Source organism: Polyodon spathula, chromosome 8 (assembly GCF_017654505.1).
Source record: "Polyodon spathula isolate WHYD16114869_AA chromosome 8, ASM1765450v1, whole genome shotgun sequence".
NCBI classification, from domain to species: Eukaryota; Metazoa; Chordata; class Actinopteri; order Acipenseriformes; family Polyodontidae; genus Polyodon; species Polyodon spathula.
This window is the reverse complement of record NC_054541.1, coordinates 4,455,683-4,475,017: the sequence shown is the minus strand read 5'-3', so window position 1 is coordinate 4,475,017 and position 19,335 is coordinate 4,455,683. Positions and strand designations below refer to the sequence as shown.

The following is a 19,335-nucleotide window of genomic DNA, read 5'->3' as shown; positions in this document are numbered from 1 at the left end:
AGGTGCAGCACTCAGAAAGGGTTAGAACAAAACCAGCAGGCACTCTTTCTCCTCATTGCCTGGTGAGCTCAAGCTCATACCTATATATATATATATATATTATATATATATATATATATATATATATATATATATATATATATATATATATATATATATACTGACTGTCTCTTGAAACCTATCTTCTATCTCTGTTTGAACAGGTTTAATAAGAAACCAAAGAGAGGTGTACAGTATCTGCAGGAGCAAGGCATGCTGGGAGTCACGCCAGAAGACATTGCTCAGTTCCTTCACCAGGAAGAACGACTAGACACAGTATGTCATTTCAAAAAATGAATTACAAATTATAGTCTACGTGAGTGATCTAAAAAGTGGGATATCTAAAAAATCTAAACAGATGCCCTTTAACTATACGGTAGTCCCACTGGTATTTTCCCTTATTAACATCATCAGTACAGTAAACAAGCCCTGAAAGAGATCAGTGTTCGGATTCGCAGATGTATTTCGGTTTGCCACTGTTTAGATTGATAAAGACCCTATTTTTTTTTGCATTTATTGCTTTATTTTGCACTGATGCACAAACCTCCCTTAGGTGTACCAAGTTAATGTGTTTTTCATGTTGAGAAAATACCCTATGGGAGCATTAACACTCCAGGGTTCTTTGTTAATATGCATACAAGTCTAATGCACTAATAACGATCCCCCCCCCCTCAGACCCAGGTGGGAGAATTCCTCGGAGAGAATATCAAGTTCAACAAGGAGGTCATGTACTCCTATGTGGACCAGCTCGATTTCTGTGGCAAGGATTTTGTCTCAGCTCTGCGGATGTTCCTTGAGGGTTTTCGTCTCCCAGGAGAAGCTCAGAAAATAGACAGACTGATGGAGAAATTTGCTGCGAGATATCTAGAGTGCAATCAGGGGTAAATCAATTATTGATGCTGTATAGAGATTCTAAAGCATCTGGGCTCTGTGCTTTGCAAAGTGTTTACCAGTACTATCCCGTACCTCCACTGAGCTGTGGCCAGGGGTTGAATGTAATATCAGAAACGCCTGCAACATGCAGCCCGCACTTTTGTGAAACCAGGCACTTATATTTGCCATGCAGATGTCATCCCTGAAATTCTGTATTGTTCACGTTTGAATAAGTTTTAGGATCCCAAGTATAATGTTTTTGTCTCCCCCCTCCCCAACAGGCAGACCCTGTTTGCGAGTGCAGATACTGCTTACGTGCTGGCGTATTCCATCATCATGCTGACCACCGACCTACACAGTCCCCAGGTGAGACATGCACTGAATATACTAGACACTCCTCCTGCCTAGCTGCGCAGCTTTCAAACAAAGTGCGTTTCTCTATCCTGCTGTCACACTGGTTTTCACTGGTTCCAGTTCAGGGATGGGCTACTCCTGGAGTGCCAATCCAGTCCAGGTTTAGTAGAAGTAATTTAAGACCTGATCAGAGGTTGGAATTCCTCATAAGGACTTGGCTGTAACAAAAACTGGAAGGTCAAAGGTTGTCTATAGGTCAAGCAAGTCTGCAACAAAAACATAACAAACCACTTCGTGACCTCTTCATTTTATTCCACTGCAATGTATCCCTTTGCTAAGTTGTAGGGGGTTTATTGGTATATGTGGTGCAGTTACATTTTTACATATATCTGTGGAACTGCTTATTAAATTGTTGTGAAATTGGTAAGGACATGTTACGTGTACATACCGTAGATGTAGGCCATGGAGACACTGATTGCTGTAGTTTTTTTTATTTTATTTTATTTACAGCTTTGTACAACCTGTTTTTCTATACATCTAAGCCATACGGTATTGAAGCACTTTGTTGTGATCTACAGTACATGACACATGTTTTAGGGATATACTTATCAGTTCTCTTCAATACCCAGGTGAAAAATAAAATGACCAAAGAGCAGTACATCAAAATGAACAGAGGAATTAATGACAGCAAAGACCTCCCTGAGGAGAACCTGTCTGCCATCTATGATGAAATAGCGGGCAAGAAAATAGCACTGAAGGATTCCAAAGAGCATTCCATCACACCGAAGAACAGCAAGCAGAGTGAGCATTAAAACAACAGAAACATATGCGCTGGGAAACCTGGGTTGCAACACCATGAATACCAGTGATCAAGTGTGAAGGAGTGAGAGCTACAGCTTTAAAATCAACTGTCCTACCTGCCATTTGATAGAGCAATATTATGACCTTTTTCTTGTTTAGAAGATATGTTCTCAATATATTGGGTTTTGTATTTTAATACAAACCTGTAGATTGCTAACTAGATGGATTACTCCTTCGTGTAACACTTCCCGTGCTGTTGGACCTACAAAGCAGGAATTGACCTGTCATCTATAGTCAATCAATAGAGTGGTACAGTGTACTTAAAAACAGCATACCAGTATCCCCAATTACAGTAGTAAAACAAGACGAAATCTAATGTCATTAAAAGTTTTTTTTTTTTTTTTTAAAAACTGTTTTAATCACCTGCAAAGGTTTGAACTTGCACTTTGGTTTTGAGCAGTGGTGCTTAAACTTGCATTGGAACATCTATTTCTTTATCCGAGTTTTGCTGTGTTCCCCAGATGTTCCAACTGAGAAACAGAGGAGGCTGCTGTACAACCTGGAGATGGAACAAATGGCCAAAACAGCCAAAGCTCTGATGGAAGCAGTAAGCCATGCACAGGCTCCGTTCACCAGCGCTACTCACCTGGAGCACGTCCGGCCCATGTTTAAGGTGAGAGGATGGATACAGATGAGGCAGCTGAGTCCTGTGGCCTTGGGCATGGTCGACCTATGCAGCGTATAAAGCCTGGCTAGACAACTAGGCTACAGTATGCTGTTCATTGTCTGTAAAATGAGTCAGAGCCCTTTATCAGATTATCAAGCTGTAGGCACATGAATTACGTTTAAATGGAAAGTCTGTACAACAAAGAAGTATGGGGAGTTCTAAAAGATCTGGACCACCATGGAGATTTTTCTAATTCTCATATATAAGGTTGAATATATGTAGTGGAAAACACACTGTAATCGAAGTATATCAGAAGTGCATCTGCAAAATGCTGCTGACACTAAAAGTGCCAGATTTCAAAATGGATTTCAAAACCTTAGGTAGTGTGCATATAACCGTTGGTGTCAGAAAAGCATTGCCCATGCTGCAGTGCATTGTGTGTGTGCTTCTCTCCTAGCTGGCCTGGACCCCACTGCTGGCTGCCTTCAGCGTGGGGCTGCAGGACTGCGATGATCAGGAGGTCGCGTCGCTGTGTCTGGAAGGGATTCGGTGCGCTATTCGGATAGCTTGTATATTCAGCATGCAGGTAAGCACTCGGAGCTTTCACTTTGGATTTGCTTGTTGGTTTTCTGTTGATTGATCGGCATCTTTTTAAAGCCATTGAGCATGCTTGAATAGTAAATATTGTATTTTTATTATAGATTATGCATTTCAAATTCATGTGAAAGAGCTTTTGTATGCGGTATTGGGCTGTAAAGAGTGATGTTCTGGTATGTTGGCGTTTGTACTATACATTGTTTCCTAAGCACCCTTAACTAAAAGACGCTAAATGAAGTATAACGCTGACAGACATTACTGGTTTGTAGTTTTCCCTCTGTGTTAGTAAAGCATTTTGACATCTTGTGTTGATCAATGTTCTAAATATACTAGAGTAACACACTAAATCAGGCATAGAATCTGTCATTGATATGCCTCAATGTGTGCTTTGAATACTGTATATACAGTAAACTATCTGTGGATGCACCTCTAAAGCATGCTGCCTAAGTAATATGCTGTTTTTTATTTCATAAATCTCAGCTTGAGAGAGATGCCTATGTACAGGCTCTGGCTCGCTTCACGCTGCTCACAGCCAGTTCCAGCATCACAGAGATGAAGCAGAAGAACATAGACACCATTAAAACACTGATCACTGTGGCCCACACTGATGGAAACTACCTGGGAAACTCCTGGCATGAGGTAAGAAGAGAAGGAAGGGAGGCAGAAATCTGTTAGGATTTATTGGTTTGAAAATTGTCAGCAGCATTTCCCACGTTGTGATTTTTCTCAAGACTAGTCAATTTTGTGAAAAAGTGGGCAGTAATCATGCAGCTAGAAATGCATGAAGGAAAACCTAGGTTTGTTTGAGTTTAGGTCCTTGGGCTACTAATCTTCAAAACTCTGGATTTTAAACTTCACATAATTCCTTAGTGAGTAATTTGAAGGCTGTATTTTGGGAACCGCTTATCCGATTTCAAGGAAACAGTGTATGGGTTTTATTCCACATGCTATGGGTGTATGTGGTGGTGACCCACAGTATTTTTTGTTCATGCTACTGACCCCTATAATGTGTGATTCTAATGCTCGATGAAGGTTGTGTGTGTTTGACCTTATTGTTGTTTTGGGGTTTTCTTTTTGTTTTTTTTTAGATTCTCAAGTGCATCAGCCAGCTTGAATTGGCTCAGCTAATAGGAACTGGAGTGAAGACGCGCTATATCTCTGGTGTCACGAGGGAAAGACAGGGCAGCATCAGGGGCTTCCCCTCTGGAAGTGAGGAGTTCATGCCGCTAGGGTTAGGTATGGAACAGACTTTTACAATTGCTAAAGCAAATTTGAAGATATTGGGAATGACTTAGTTATGGGGTTTTATTAAATCTACTTTCTAGCACTACATATTAGGTATGTCTGCAATCTATCGACTTGAATGTCATGTAAAACTGAATAGAAAGCAAGCACCCATCTTAACTATCAACACTTAGAAAATAAATTAGTGTTAGCACTTTGCATGCTAAGACTTTTCTATTTTCCTGTAAAGTTTATATTCAACTTGGTGTCTTGTTGTTTTCTTTTGTTTTTTAGGCACTTTAGTTGGAGGTGGACCTGACAAAAAGCAGATGGCCAGTATCCAGGAATCTGTTGGGGAAACAAGCTCCCAGAGTGTGGTGGTTGCAGTGGACAGGTAAAGAATTTCTTATAGCATTACAATACAAAGGATTTTTTTTTTTTTTTTTTTTTTTTTAATTTTCTAGCACTGTAACAGCTAGTTGATTATGAATATGAAGCAGTCAGCTTTTTACAATACTGTAATATCTGTGCTTCTAACTTCAGGATATTTACTGGATCAACAAGACTTGATGGAAACGCAATTGGTATGTATTTATTTCAAAATGTATAAAGACTGACAGTGGTGTGCACTGGAACTGAAAATCTTGGACAATTGTCAAAATAGGCAACTTGTAGAAGTTGTTTAAGATGCCTAATTAAAGTACAAAGTGGTCTAATGTTTAATGTTTCTATATCATTGATTACTGAGCGGAAATTGTAATTCTCACACTGCAGGTAGGTATATAAAGGATATAAATGACACACCTGTTCTAAGTGAATAAGATGGAATAATGCATATCTGTATGTACAGCTCTGGCCAAAAGTTTAGCATCACCTAGAATTTTAGGACTGAGACATACAATTTTTATATATATATATATATATATATATATATATATATATATATATATATATATATATTATATATACATACACATACACACAAACATAATTTAGATCTTTTATTTAACATTAGTAATCAAAGAAAATGCATAATTATAACGTAAAAGTCTACCGGAAACCATAATAGTAGTATTATATTTCATGTTAGATTTTCATTTTTTTTAATTTTTCAGTTTTTCTTTAAATATATGGAAACTACAAAGCGGTATGTCATTCAATATGTTAGCGCAACATGATTCAGCAGGTTTCATTCAACTTTATGAAGCAACGTTAGTTAATTCTATAGGGTGAAGCAAAACCTTTGGCCAGCGCTGTAGATGCTGTAATGTGATGCTTGTGTGCTTGGTGGGGATGTTCCTGACGTTCCCTTGCTTGTTTCCAGTTGATTTTGTGCGCTGGCTATGTGCTGTCTCTATGGATGAGTTGGCGTCTCCTCACCATCCTCGCATGTTCAGCTTGCAGAAGATTGTCGAGATCTCCTATTACAACATGAACAGAATCAGGCTGCAGTGGTCCAGAATCTGGCAAGTGATCGGAGATCATTTCAATAAGGTACGACTGTTTTTTTTGACTGTTATGACTTCTTCTTTGTTAAAAGTATTCAGATTCAAAGCCAGCAGAGCATTTGGTGACACTTTGTTAACCAGGCTGTAATCTCAAATACAAATCTCATCAAATATTCCCACACAATTTTGTTATTTAATTTATTTACCTTAACCCTAGCCCCAAGCCTAATTTAACATACTGATGAGTAATTCCTCTGTAATTGATGTGTATTTTGTCCATGTTAAAATAAAGAGCCTTACTGCACCATCTTGCTGTTTTTAATCCCTAAGGTTGGATGTAACCCTAACGAAGATGTTGCAGTCTTTGCCGTGGACTCATTGAGGCAGCTGTCAATGAAATTCTTGGAAAAAGGAGAGCTGGCAAACTTTCGGTTCCAAAAGGATTTCATGAGGCCCTTTGAACACATCATGAAGAAAAATAAGTGAGTTGCTTTTTTATTTTTAATCCTTCTCCTGAAACATGGTTTTGTCGGGGTCTTTAAGCAACCCTGTTTATTTTCAGTTAAAAGCAACATGAAAAGATTTGAAATACAATTTTTGGTGATCAAGGTATAGTGTGCGTTTAAAAACGTCTTGTGTCTTGTAGATCTCCAACGATCCGCGACATGGTGATTCGCTGCATTGCTCAAATGGTAAACTCTCAGGCTGTGAACATCCGTTCAGGCTGGAAGAATATCTTCTCAGTGTTTCACCAGGCAGCATCGGACCACGACGAGACCATCGTGGAACTGGCGTTCCAGACCACCGGCCACATCGTCGGTAACTGTCCTTCAGACTGAATGGCTAGGAGGGTATCTGCAGACTTATTGCAAACTAGCAAGTAACAGCTTGGAGCACAAGGACTGCAGTACCATTACAAACTAGCAAGTAACAGCTTGTATGCAGTAGTTGAGTTATTTTATTGCTGGTTTAATACAGTTAATTTTTTCTCTCACCATTTGCCTTTGCACTTGCTTTGAAACATTCCCTTAAAGTTAAATAAAGTGTGTACAGAATTTGGGTCGACTGATAAAGAGCTTTTGATAGGTTTTTACTGTGTGTGGTTGTATTGAATTTTGTGTCCAGGATACGAGAGCAGTCGTACTCGCTCATCCTCTAGAAATGTTTTAAATTGTACAATTTGCATGCAAGTGGTTTTCTTTCTAACGTGTTTAATATTCTGTCTGGCTTCAAGTGAGCACCTTCCAGAATCATTTTGCAGCTGCAATAGATTCGTTTCAGGATGCAGTGAAATGCCTGTCTGAGTTTGTCTGCAATGCTGCATTCCCTGACACCAGCATGGAGGCAATCCGACTGATCCTACACTGTGCTAAATACGTGTCCGATAGGCCGCAGGTCAGTAACATTCAGCGCTTACAACCACGACCCAGTGTTATGTTGAGTTCAGAATAATGCATTACATTAACATACAATAAGAAAAATAACATGGGTTGAGGCTGTATGATGCGATTTTTTCTTCTACTTTTTAAACATGTTGATAAATGTAATTGCATCCTTAATCTGAAATGAGATTTGTTTTTATTTTTTATATACCACGTCCAAAACCATAGCAGTCGCCTGCCCTTTCCAGCCAGTAACCCCCAAAACAGATTTTCAGTTTTTTCAATTCCAAGTGCTTGAGTGCAGTTTTCACTAGACAGCCTTCCTGTTTCTTTACATTCTCATGACAGGCACTGAGAGAATACACCAGTGATGATATGAATGTGGCACCAGGAGACCGAGTCTGGGTGCGAGGATGGTTTCCAGTCCTCTTTGAACTCTCCTGTATTATAAACCGCTGCAAGCTGGATATACGGACAAGGTAAGGATGCTTTTGTTTGTGTAATGTTTTAGCCCTAACGATTCTGAACACCTGTACGCTGCTTATCACACTTTTATCCGAATCCTCCTTTTGTCCATAGGGGCCTTACTGTAATGTTTGAGATTATGAAAAGCTACGGACACACTTTTGAGAAACACTGGTGGGAAGATCTCTTCCGGATTGTGTTCAGGATCTTTGACAATATGAAGCTTCCTGAGCAGCAAACCGAGGTAATGTTTACAATAATCTCTTTAACATACCAAGCTGTAATGGGTAACTCTGATTCCTGGAGGCTGGAGATCCCATCATTGTGTGTTTGTTCGAGGAGTTAACAGGCTCTTCCTCTGACTAGGTACTCTAAAATAAAGACTCCTCGGAGGGGTCCAGTCGTTTGACTTAAGAAACTGTTTTTGATTGCCATTGACGCCACTAATGGGCAAGCCCAGGTGTCTTGAGACAGCACTACTGGCTTTTGTTGTAACAGACCAGCTGAATCCACGCAACTTCCTTTCCATATGAAATGGCAACTACAAATGAAAATACGTTGCATGTAAATACTGTGACCGATTTCAAAGCATGCTGCCTAAAATAATGATTAATCATCTCACACTCCCGTGCTGCACATGTGGCTTTCTTTTATTAACATTACTCTCAAAGTGAGCTACTGGTAATCTGAAGATGTGACATCTGTTTTAGTTTCATGTGTTGTCTTGGATTGGGGTTGTGACAGTGCTCTAATATATTCTATACTTGTGTGTGTGTGTGTTCTGCTTTTCAGAAGACAGAATGGATGACAACAACCTGTAACCACGCACTTTATGCTATCTGTGATGTTTTTACTCATTTCTATGAGCCGTTATGCAATATCCTCCTTGCTGATGTATTTGCACAATTGCAGTGGTGTGTAAAACAAGGCAAGTATGCTTCTGAGCTACAGTGTCGTGAAAAAGTATTGCCACCTGTCTGATTTTCTGCATTTTTGCATATTTCTGACACAGTTTTATCAGATCTTCAACCAAAATAAAATATTAGATAAAACGGACCCTGAGTGAACAAATAACACAACATTTTGATACTTAATTTATTTATTAAATAAAGTTATGCAACACCCAATGCCCCTGTGTGAAAAAGTAATCGCCCCTCAATGACTGATTACGCCAACTGCAACCAGACGCTTCCTGTAGTTATGGATCAGTCTCTTACAGCGCCGTGGAGGAATTTTGGCCCACTCCTTCATGCAGAACTGCTTTAACTCAGTGATATTTGTGGGTTTTCTAGCATTAACTGCTCATTTCAGGTCCTGCCACAACATCTCAATGGGGTTTAGGTCTGGACTTTGACTAGGCCATTCCAAAACTTTAAATTTCTTGTTCTTCAACCATTCTAATGTAGACTTGCTTGTTTGTTTTGGATCATTGTCTTGCTGCATGACCCAGACGCGCTTCAGCTTCAGTTCACGGACGGATGGCCTGACATTCTCCTGTAGAATTCTCTGATACAGAGCAAAATTCATGGTTCCTTCAATGATGGCAAGTCGTCCAGGTCCTGATGCAGCAAAGCATCCCCAAATCATGACACTACCACCACCATGCTTGACCATTGGTATGAGGTTCTTTCTGTGGAATGCAGTGTTTGATTTTCGCCAAACATAACGGGGCCCATGTTGGCCAAAAAGTTCCACTTTTGACTCATCTGTCTGTAGAGGCCTGCAGATCCCTGGATGTTGTTCTAGGGTTTTTTGTGACTTCCTGGGCGATTTTTTACGCCTTGCTCTTGGAGAGATTTTGGCAGGACGGCAACTCCTGGGAAGATTCACTACTGTCCCAAACTTTCTCCATTTTATCAATATGGCTCTGACTGTGGTTTGGTGGAGCCCCAGAGCCTTAGAAATGGCTTTGTAACCCATTCTAGACTGATGGGCATCAACAACTTTTTTGTGAGGTCTACGGCTTTTGTGAGGTCTACGGCTAAGAACATTACTCTGATGGTAAGGGCCAAAGTTAGTCAGATTTATATTGGGCAGGGCTGGCCCAAATCAGGCCTGATTTGTTAACCAAAGTATTCAAACAGCTGACCCTAATTATCCCTTTAATTTGGTTGCATTAACTAGGGGGGCAATAACATTTTCACACCTGAAGATTGCATGTTTGATTACCTTGCACACCAAACAAATGAAAGAAGCACTAAACTTTGGTGTCATTTTTTCTCTCAGACTCACTCTATATACTACTACAACTGACAAAAAGATCTGACCAAATTCAATGTGAAAAATGTGCAAAAATGCAGAAAATCGGACTGGGCAAATACTTTTTCATGGCACTGTACATGAATGGTACACATGATTGTCTACTTGTTAAGGCCTTCATCTGCTTTCCATTTACCAGTGTCTGTATGTAAATAGATAGATAGAGAGAGAAGTCAAATTGGACTGCCAAAGGAAGTTATGGCATTAAAATGTTAATATTTGTGCATGTGACAATTCAAGATACTGCTTAGTTTCAGGTTTTCATCTGTTTATTTAGATGTAATGAATTATAATATGTTTAAGTGTAAGATGGCTACCTGTAATCAGGTTGAGAGTACACATCTCTTCCGCTCTCTTGCTCTGCTCGTGGGCCGCACACAGCAAAGAGTGTGCATGAAGTGCACTGCCAGCTTGATTCGAGGTAACTCCTGAACCATTGCATCCAGCACGCACGGTCCTCTTGTGTTGGACTGTCACCATGTAACATCCAAGCAGATAAATAAACACGCCCCCTTTTATTCACAGACAATGAACAGCTTGCCCGATCAGGTACCAATTGTTTAGAAAACCTGGTGATTCTAAATGGAGAGAAATTCAGCCCAATGGTGTGGGGTCAGACCTGCACTTGCATGCTTGAAATCTTCAAGACCACCATCCCGCATACGTAAGCCCACAGTTAAATACTTGTGCTTCATGTTACAGGGCGGAATGGCAGCGTACAGCTTCCTAACGTTTGCAGTTTGTCTTTCCTTACCCAGCCTGTTAACCTGGAGACCTGCAGGACAAGAGGAGGAGCCAGTGGATAGACACACTGTGAGTATTCATCCCAATAATACACCCTTTTGAATCTTATATTAACTGTGTGGTATATTAGGAGGGGTTTTGATTTCTGGTTTTATTTTGTACAGCTATAGCCAAAGGTTTTGCATCTCCCTATAGAATTAACAAATTTTGCTTCATAGTCGAATGAAACTGCCAAAAATGGAAAAAAGTGGCATTTTGAAATCTAACATGAAATACTATACTACTATTATGGTTTCCGGTAGATTTATGTGATGTCATTTATTTGATTAGAAGATGTTTAATAAAATAACTAAATTATGTTAATGTATATTTAATTGTCTCAATCCTAAAATTCTAGGGGATGCTAAACTTTTGGCCAGAGCTGTACAAAATGTACTTTTTTTGGTTAAACGATTGGGTTGAATTTAGTTTAATTGCGCTTTGCATTCTGGGAGTTTAAATTTGCAAAAAAAATGAAGCATGTACAAAGTTCCCAGTGTATGATTTTTATACAAGTTGATATTCCTTTTCCATAATTACACACCATTCAGATGGAGTATAAAGACCTCCTGTTTCGCTTACCTTCTGTTTGAATTCGTAGGACGTGGAAATGGACCGTCAGTCTCTGTGCAGTCTCGACAGAAATCCTTCAGAAAGAGGTCAGAGTCAGGTCTCGAATGCCAGTGATGAAACCTGGAAAGGAAAATCATATGCAAGTAAGCTACTGTTACAATCTGGACTATTGAACCAATCCTATGCCACGTGTATATTGTGCTTTGTTGTTTTTAAGTACTAGTCCAACAATAATTTTTTGTGTGTATTTTGTCTATTCATTTAATAGTACTGATGTGTATACTGTATATTGTGTATAATTTTTCTACTGGAAAATGGATACTGGCACCTACATTGCTTAAAACATATATGTTTTTGAGGGTGGAATCGGAGGGTACAGTGATCTGCAGGAGTGCTTGAGGGTGGAATTGGAGGGTACAGTGATCTACAGGATACAGTGATCTGCAGGAGTTCTTGAGGGTGGAATCGGAGGGTACAGTGATCTGCAGAATTTCTGTTCTCTTGCTGGTTGTTTCTTGTTCACAAGGTTTCCTTGCTCTAATTTCTATTATTGGCAGGCTATATATGTGTTACTGACATGCATGCTGTATTAAATGCTTTGTTTGTGTGTTTAGAAATCGCAGATAACAAGCTGTTTTCTGGCCTCCTCATCAAATGCGTTGTGCAGCTGGAGCTGATACAGACCATTGACAACATTGTTTTCTACCCGGCAACCAGCAAGAAGGAGGATGCAGAACACATGGCAGCTGCTCAGGTAAACAGGGGGTTTAGTAGTACTGAGAAGTGCGTCAGGGGACAGATCGTACTAATAGACTTTGACCCTTGTTATTCCTTGCTGATAGACTGCCATTTTAAGCTCTGTGGTTTGATATTTTGGAAATGCAGCATTTTAAAGTGAAAGGGTTATTGGAAAGGGTTATGTGCTTTCACCCATTATTGTTCTTCTAAGTGATGTGATCCATCCCTAAGGCAGATAGCAACTCTGTGCAAGAGTACTGAACCAGGTAACCCTAGTAGCAATACCCCTATGCCCCGTTATGTGATGCCTTGACCTGCCAGATTTCATTTCACCACAGCAGTCTGTACATTTAAAACTTGTTTAAAATTGAATTGGACCTGGAGAGTCCTATTTTTATAATATTCAGAATAGTGCTGATTGTTTTTTTTTTTTTTTTTTTTTTTTTTTTTTTAACAATTTGCTTTGAAGTCTTGCTTTCTTGGTGTTTTCAGAGGGATGCTCTTGATGCAGACGTTTGCATCGACTCGCAGGATCAAGGCATGTACAGGTACATGTCCTCCCCACACCTCTTCAAACTGCTGGACTGCCTCTTGGAGTCTCACACCTTTGCAAAGGCATTCAACTCCAATAACGAGCAGAGGACTGCGCTTTGGCGAGCAGGTAGACCCGCGCCGCTCAAATGCTTAACTATCGGTGAAAACAGGGATTGTAGTTTGCAGAGTTCAATCTGATTTCACGTTGCTGTGTACATTTAGGATCTTGATGTTCCTCCAAACAAAAGTTTTCTGCTGCCCTAAAATGCTCGCAACTTGTAGTGTACGTAGAGATAATGGGAACTGTGCACTACATGCAAGAAATTTAAAGTCCTTGCTTTTTATCCCCATCACGAATAAAATAAATCTGCCTATGTATTAATAAGTGTCCAAGATGACTTCCTTTTTAGGAATCTGCCCTGATGAATCAGGCTTCTAAACCTTCATCTCTTTCCCCAGGTTTCAAGGGGAAATCCAAGCCCAATCTGTTGAAACAGGAGACTACTAGCCTGGCTTGCTGTTTGCGTATTCTGTTCCGAATGTACATGGATGAAAATCTCAAGGATTCTTGGAAGGACATACAAACTCGACTCCTTAGGTAAGCTCATCGCTGATTAACCAGAAACCTGTTTATAAAGCTATGATTTTAGTGCATTGGTTACAGCTAATTTAGCAAAGGATAAAGATGGCTCATTACTTCATTGTTAAGAACAAAATAGATCCATGTTGAAAGGGACAAAGTTTGCTTGTCTATTAGCAGAAGTCTGACTGCTCTGATTGCCCCCTCTCCACAGTGTGTGCAGTGAAGCTCTGTCGTACTTCATCACCCTGACCTCTGAAAGCCACAGGGAGGCCTGGACCAACCTCCTGCTGCTGCTTCTCACCAAAACTCTAAAGATGAGCGATGAAAAGGTAAGAGGCTGAGGTCTGGTCAGCTGCTCTGATCAGCTAACCACCCGCCACTGTGCAGGTCATTCAAAAAGAACCTATTGGGTTCCAAAGTTACAAAAATCAAACCTCTAACAGGGGAGGCTCCTTTAGTGTGTTTCTCTCAGCACAATTTGCCTAGAGAGGGTTCTCTTTTTCTGTTGAAATGCCCCCCACAAAAATGTCTACCAAAAAAAATTTAAATAAAATTATATATACTACATATATATTACACTCATAGTTAGGATTCGGTCAATGACCGACAAAAATAACTGAGCACTGACAAATTATCAAAGAACGAAACAAAAGGTTATTTCTGTGTTTGAGAATTATTTTGCTCAAATTGCGAAATGGAAAATATTAAACAGACAAAGAGCGAAACGCAAAAGAAGAGACAGCTTCTTCTGTCTTTGAGTACAGCGATGTAATCAAATTGCGACATGTGCTTTGAGTAAATGCGCAGTTCCCGAACAGATTTTAAAGATGCTGCTCAATCTGCGATTAGCAAATCATTGCGGGCTGTTAAAAATGGGTATCAAGTGAAATACAAACGTTTTAATACAATATATATATATATGTAGATATAATTTTTTTTTTATTATTGGATGAACATAAAAGCAGTAAATTATATTTGAGATACACGTCATTTATTCATTATTTCTGTATTTATTATTTATGCAGGACGTCAGTCCATTGAGGTCATGGCCTCATTTGCAAGGGAGCAATTTAGGAGGATAGTGATCTCAAATATTAAACTTCAAGCGAGCTTGAAATAACGTTCGGAATGTTCTCGTCTTGTTATTTAGAAAATACAGTTTTAGAGGAAAAAGTAATTATTTTATTCATATTATAAGACTACTGTATACACAGTATTTAAACTGCAAAATCAAGTTTCAATCCATGTTTGTCTAATCATAGAAAGAAAGAAAAAAGAAAAGTATGCTTATTAAACGTTTATAATATAATATAATCAATCTACCAGTTTTGCTGGACCGATCAGCATCACACAGTGGCACCCCTGTGCAATAAAGTTGGAGACTGCTTTTTGACAACAAAAAAAGCCGCCTTGAATGTTATTTTTTAACATACAGGTACTGGATTTGTTTTTGTAAGGCTTGCTGCTGTGGCATTTAGAATTGAACTCCTTTACGCATGCAGAAGTACCTGTTTGCTTGACCAAAATGAAGCCTTGCATAGCCCCAGAAGTAGCTGCTGCTGCTGTACAAAAAGAACGTTTGTTTTTGTTGGGTACTTTGTCCAAATTAGGAATGAACTATCAGACAATTGAAATTCATTCCGACTGTATCCTCCAGCAGACCGAAGACCGAATAAGCCGTCTCTTCCTTTGTGTTTCCGTTCTTTCCTTGTTTGGTATTTTACATTTCACAATTTCATTATATCGCCTCACTCAAAGACTGTATCTTCTTTCTTTATTTCTTTCTTTTTCTTTCTTGCTTTCTTTGATATTTTCCATTTCGCAATTTGATCAAAATAATCATGCAAAGACTGAAATCACCTTTAATTCCATTATTTGATCATTGAAATGGTTATTTTTGTAAATCATTGACCGAATCCTGACTGTGTAACGAGATATGTCTGTTTCTTTATTTTTTTGTTAAATGAAATATTTAACCCCGAAGGGGCACATTTAATACAAGCGAACTGAATTTTTTGTGTGTCAAGTGCAGATTATTTAACCTCTTGCATTTCTGATTCTTTGCCCCCAGTTCAAAGAGCACGCCTCCTGCTACTACCCCTACCTGTGTGAAGTCATGCAGTTTGACCTGACCCCTGAGTTACGAACAGTCCTCCGGAGGTTCTTCCTGCGTATTGGGCTGGTGTTTAAGATCTCGTCCGTAGACGGGCAGCACAGGGTAGCTGGGACTTAGCAAAGCACAGAAGCGGTTTGCCTGTATGGGGGAGCATCAGACCTGAATTCACTTGTGGATTCACATTCAAGAGAGAAATTCGCTACGCTCTAGACTCTGAATTTGAAACTCTCCAGACCCTGAGTTGTCTTGAGAGATCCAGCTAACAAGCCTTGGTTTCCCCACTCCCCTTACCAAATACTTTTAAAAATCTATAAAAGCAGACTGCTTATTACGCTGGCTTTAAGTTGTTGAAACTGTAATTTATTTATTATTATAACCATTTCACAGCTTTGAAAATTGATATAATCAAATACAGGAGGATACCAAATTAGAGAAAATAAACCTCATCCCAGTGTTTTGCAGTCTATAACACAACAGTGAAAGCCTGAGAGTAATATTGACCACAGGTTACATAGAGAAGGAATGCAGAACAGTAGAAAAACCCAATGCCTATGCATAATACACATAATAATGCATTTCTTTGACATTTTGTCCTCAGGGGCTCTTTAAACACATATTTTGATCAATTTCTAAAGGTTTGAGGTTTTGTTTGCTTCAAAAAAGAAGACCCTTGTAATCCTGTAGTTGTAATTATAATAATAATTTAAAAAATGAATGTACTGTATATTGGATTTATCATGGATTCCAAAAATAAAATAAAATATATCTCCATCTGTTGAAATGGGTTGTAATAACCATTCTGTGGGTTATTGCTAAACTAGAAATAACACATTGGTGAACATCCACCTTTTTCAAAAGACTTGCTTTTCCTACCCTGTGACATCTTTTTGGAAGAACAATGTCAGAGTTGCACAGAATGCATCAGAGCATATGCATCAAAGATTTTGCAGCTTGCATTTTAAAGAAAGCACTGAGCTGGTTGCATGGATTGGAAGTGCTTTGCAAAAAACTGTTGTTCCTGTTTTTGAAGATTCACACTCATTAAATCATTTCACACAGCTCGGCTTTGGATACATGTAAAGAACTGGAGTTTGTATGTAAGAAAAAAAAACAAACTAAACAAGCGTTGTTCAGTAAACTTGTGCTGTCTTAGTCTATAGTTCAGTACATATTGAGGATTATATTGTATGTGACTTTGATTTCTTTTTTTTCTTTTTATTTAAATCTATGCGGAAACAAACGTAAACAGAGAACACGAGAAGGTGGTTAGTTATTTGTTACAGGAGGTGAAACTGCATGTTGTTTGTGCTCCCATTCCATGTTCCGTGTGTTCTGTTGAATAGACATGCCACTTGCTTTCATAAAGAACGATCTATTTTACATTTTTAGTGAACCTAATCTTACCTAAAGTGTCTTCCAAAACACAGAAGCTGATAGCTGATTTTTTCTATACCCTCTAGTTTCCCCAAAGTTATGCTACTATAAAATACCTGATGAAAATGACCTATGGGTATGCATTCTTTGTATGCAACTGTCCTGGTTTCTGTACCTTGAGTATTAAGCTGTGTTGGTTTTTCCCATAGCTCCTCCTGCAAGCCAACATGCTGTCCAATGCAAAGGTGTTGATTTGGTTCATCTATACTGTGCCAGGATAAGTCCAAGCTGGATTTTTTTAGATCGTTTTGTTGCAATGATTTTTAGGGGGTAATCCTAGGATAACCTAGGTAAAGAATTATCAAAGCAATCTCCGAAGTTCTCAAGCATTGTCTTTTGATTTCCTTTTCCCAGAAATTCCATACAATTGTACACATCGCTCACAGCTTCCCCATGCAACTACTGGAGCAACTGAATTCAGAATAATTGCAATCGTAAAACAATGGCAGGAAATAGTAAAAAAAAAAAAAAAAACTATATTGAAGTGGCTTTTCATGACATGTTCTCGTGAATAGCAGGAACGTCACTGCGGGTCCTTTAGTCGATATGAAAAGTGATTTTAGCACATTTAATGTACAGATTATGTTTTCAGTGTCACTTTTGTTCCATAAAGTGCCTTGGAAATGTGGGTTCTGTCATGTTTTGGTAATCTGGTGTGTGAGTGTGTGTGTGCTTTATTAAAGAAACCTTCACCTTTTATATTTATTTTAGATTTTAAGTCTGAAACAGATGAGTGAAATCAAAACGGTTTTTATTATTGATTGCATTACTTTGATCCAGCGTAAATAAACGCACTTTTCTGCAATTTGTCACAATGATAAAGGCAAGTCGCTGTTATGTTTTTGCACTTTACTTAGTTTCAGTTTGTTGTATTGTGATTTTAGGGTTAGTGTTTGGATTAGATTTCATCCCCCAGATTAAGTAGTATAAATCACTTGAAGTACTGTATATTTTGCTATGTATATTTTCAGAGCGGTGCAGTGAAGTAAGTATTTAGTTAGGTACTGCAGAAAACCAACTTTATTACAGACAGTTCCAACACCCTGCCTTGTTAAAATTGCTTTGGTGAGAAGTAGCATTATTTCCACATGAAGGTCATTTTTAAGACATGAGGCATGGATTGTACCTTTTTCTCTGATTTTGTTTTTGCTGTTCGTTCACCTTCACTTTTCCTTATTTGTTGCTGTTATTTAGGTTTTAATGTCTAGCCTACAATACGGTGACATTGTGTAAATAGCTTCAAATGTTATTTTTAACGTTCTGATGTTTGTAAGATTTTTACACTGAAGAGAAGGTGGGGCCAGCAAAATATCTCTTTCACAAAGGAAGGATTTCATCAGAGCCGGGACAGTTCGCAGCCAGCGAATTTTCCTTATGGAGAAAATGATTACACCTCAATACTGAACTGCAAAAGAAATTGATTAAAGTAGATTTTGAAGCTATTTGTTCTTTAAGTTTAGAAGTCTGTGGTTATAATGGGTATTTTACACCTGCATGGTGATGTAGCCTGCAGTCTTCAATCTGGCACGAGATGCTGTGGTGAGATTCAGAGCTCAGACCATTGGCTGAATGCAATGCGTTGGATTTGAAACTTCTATAGAACAACTATTGGCTGATGACAAAGATCCCATTACTTTGCACTGTTGAATCCTCCTAAGAATAAAATGGTTTGGAGGAGTGTTAAATCCATTTACAGAACCAGCCTGGAGAACTTGCCACAACCTTGCTGCTAAACGCTTTGAGAAGGAGACACTGCATATATGCTTGGAATACTTTACGCAAGATATATCTATCTTGTTTTGCATATCATTATGTAGGCTTTAGTAACGAATAAGTACTTTTTGTAAACTCTATCTCTATTACAATGAAGTGCTTTTAAATGTTCATTTTGAGAAGCATTCCTTGCAACTGGATGTATACATTTTTGGAAATATATATGGAAAAAACTGTAAAGTTTAATGTAAACTAATTATTCTATATATAAAATACTGTTGTAATCTTTCATGCTTCAATCCGGCAATTTAATCAATAAAGTTTTAAAGTGCATACTATTGTTTGCCTTTGTTACAAAATGTCTTATTTGTGATAACATTGCTTTGGAATTTTTATTGCAAACATTTAGTTTTTTCTTTGTTATATCTATTTACAATGTTAAGAAGCTAGAGTAATCCACTTTCCCCTTAACATCTCAAACGTATTATTTAGATCAGTTGTTTCTACCACTCTAGAACCTCTCTGTGTGTCACACTCTGTAAATATTAGCACATACTGTATATAGGGACATTGTTTGGCACAGGTTACTAAGTGCATGATTTGTTATTTATATCCTTTATATACCTACCTGCATAAAAAACCTCTGGGTGTGAATTTAAATTTTCATTCAGTAGTTAGTGATATAGAAACAATAGGAACTCCTGAAAATGTTAGACCACTTTGTGCTTTCAATGGGCATCAACTCAGTTGCA

At 38.6% G+C, this 19,335-nt stretch overlaps 1 protein-coding gene across 2 annotated transcripts in view; it reads left to right on the top strand.

Moving 5' to 3' along the window:
* LOC121319219 (brefeldin A-inhibited guanine nucleotide-exchange protein 2-like) overlaps window positions 1–18,883 on the top strand; it is a 41,817-nt gene extending 22,934 nt beyond the window's left edge. Inside the window, exons 15-39 of one of the 2 annotated variants that reach the window (XM_041256423.1) lie at window positions 204–315; window positions 715–920; window positions 1,194–1,278; window positions 1,896–2,067; window positions 2,589–2,740; window positions 3,192–3,320; window positions 3,812–3,970; window positions 4,420–4,567; window positions 4,850–4,949; window positions 5,099–5,139; window positions 5,880–6,049; window positions 6,334–6,485; window positions 6,650–6,822; window positions 7,238–7,398; window positions 7,734–7,864; window positions 7,965–8,094; window positions 8,643–8,778; window positions 10,635–10,773; window positions 10,868–10,922; window positions 11,494–11,551; window positions 12,080–12,219; window positions 12,696–12,864; window positions 13,197–13,335; window positions 13,532–13,649; window positions 15,392–18,883. In XM_041256423.1, coding sequence (XP_041112357.1) covers window positions 204–315; window positions 715–920; window positions 1,194–1,278; window positions 1,896–2,067; window positions 2,589–2,740; window positions 3,192–3,320; window positions 3,812–3,970; window positions 4,420–4,567; window positions 4,850–4,949; window positions 5,099–5,139; window positions 5,880–6,049; window positions 6,334–6,485; window positions 6,650–6,822; window positions 7,238–7,398; window positions 7,734–7,864; window positions 7,965–8,094; window positions 8,643–8,778; window positions 10,635–10,773; window positions 10,868–10,922; window positions 11,494–11,551; window positions 12,080–12,219; window positions 12,696–12,864; window positions 13,197–13,335; window positions 13,532–13,649; window positions 15,392–15,553 — 3,337 coding nt within the window. In that variant the 3' untranslated portion in view covers window positions 15,554–18,883. Of the gene's footprint in view, window positions 1–203; window positions 316–714; window positions 921–1,193; window positions 1,279–1,895; window positions 2,068–2,588; window positions 2,741–3,191; window positions 3,321–3,811; window positions 3,971–4,419; window positions 4,568–4,849; window positions 4,950–5,098; window positions 5,140–5,879; window positions 6,050–6,333; window positions 6,486–6,649; window positions 6,823–7,237; window positions 7,399–7,733; window positions 7,865–7,964; window positions 8,095–8,642; window positions 8,779–10,634; window positions 10,774–10,867; window positions 10,923–11,493; window positions 11,609–12,079; window positions 12,220–12,695; window positions 12,865–13,196; window positions 13,336–13,531; window positions 13,650–15,391 lie in introns of both variants that reach the window. The other variant, XM_041256422.1, reaches the window with a different exon arrangement.
* The last annotated feature ends 452 nt before the right edge of the window (window positions 18,884–19,335 follow it).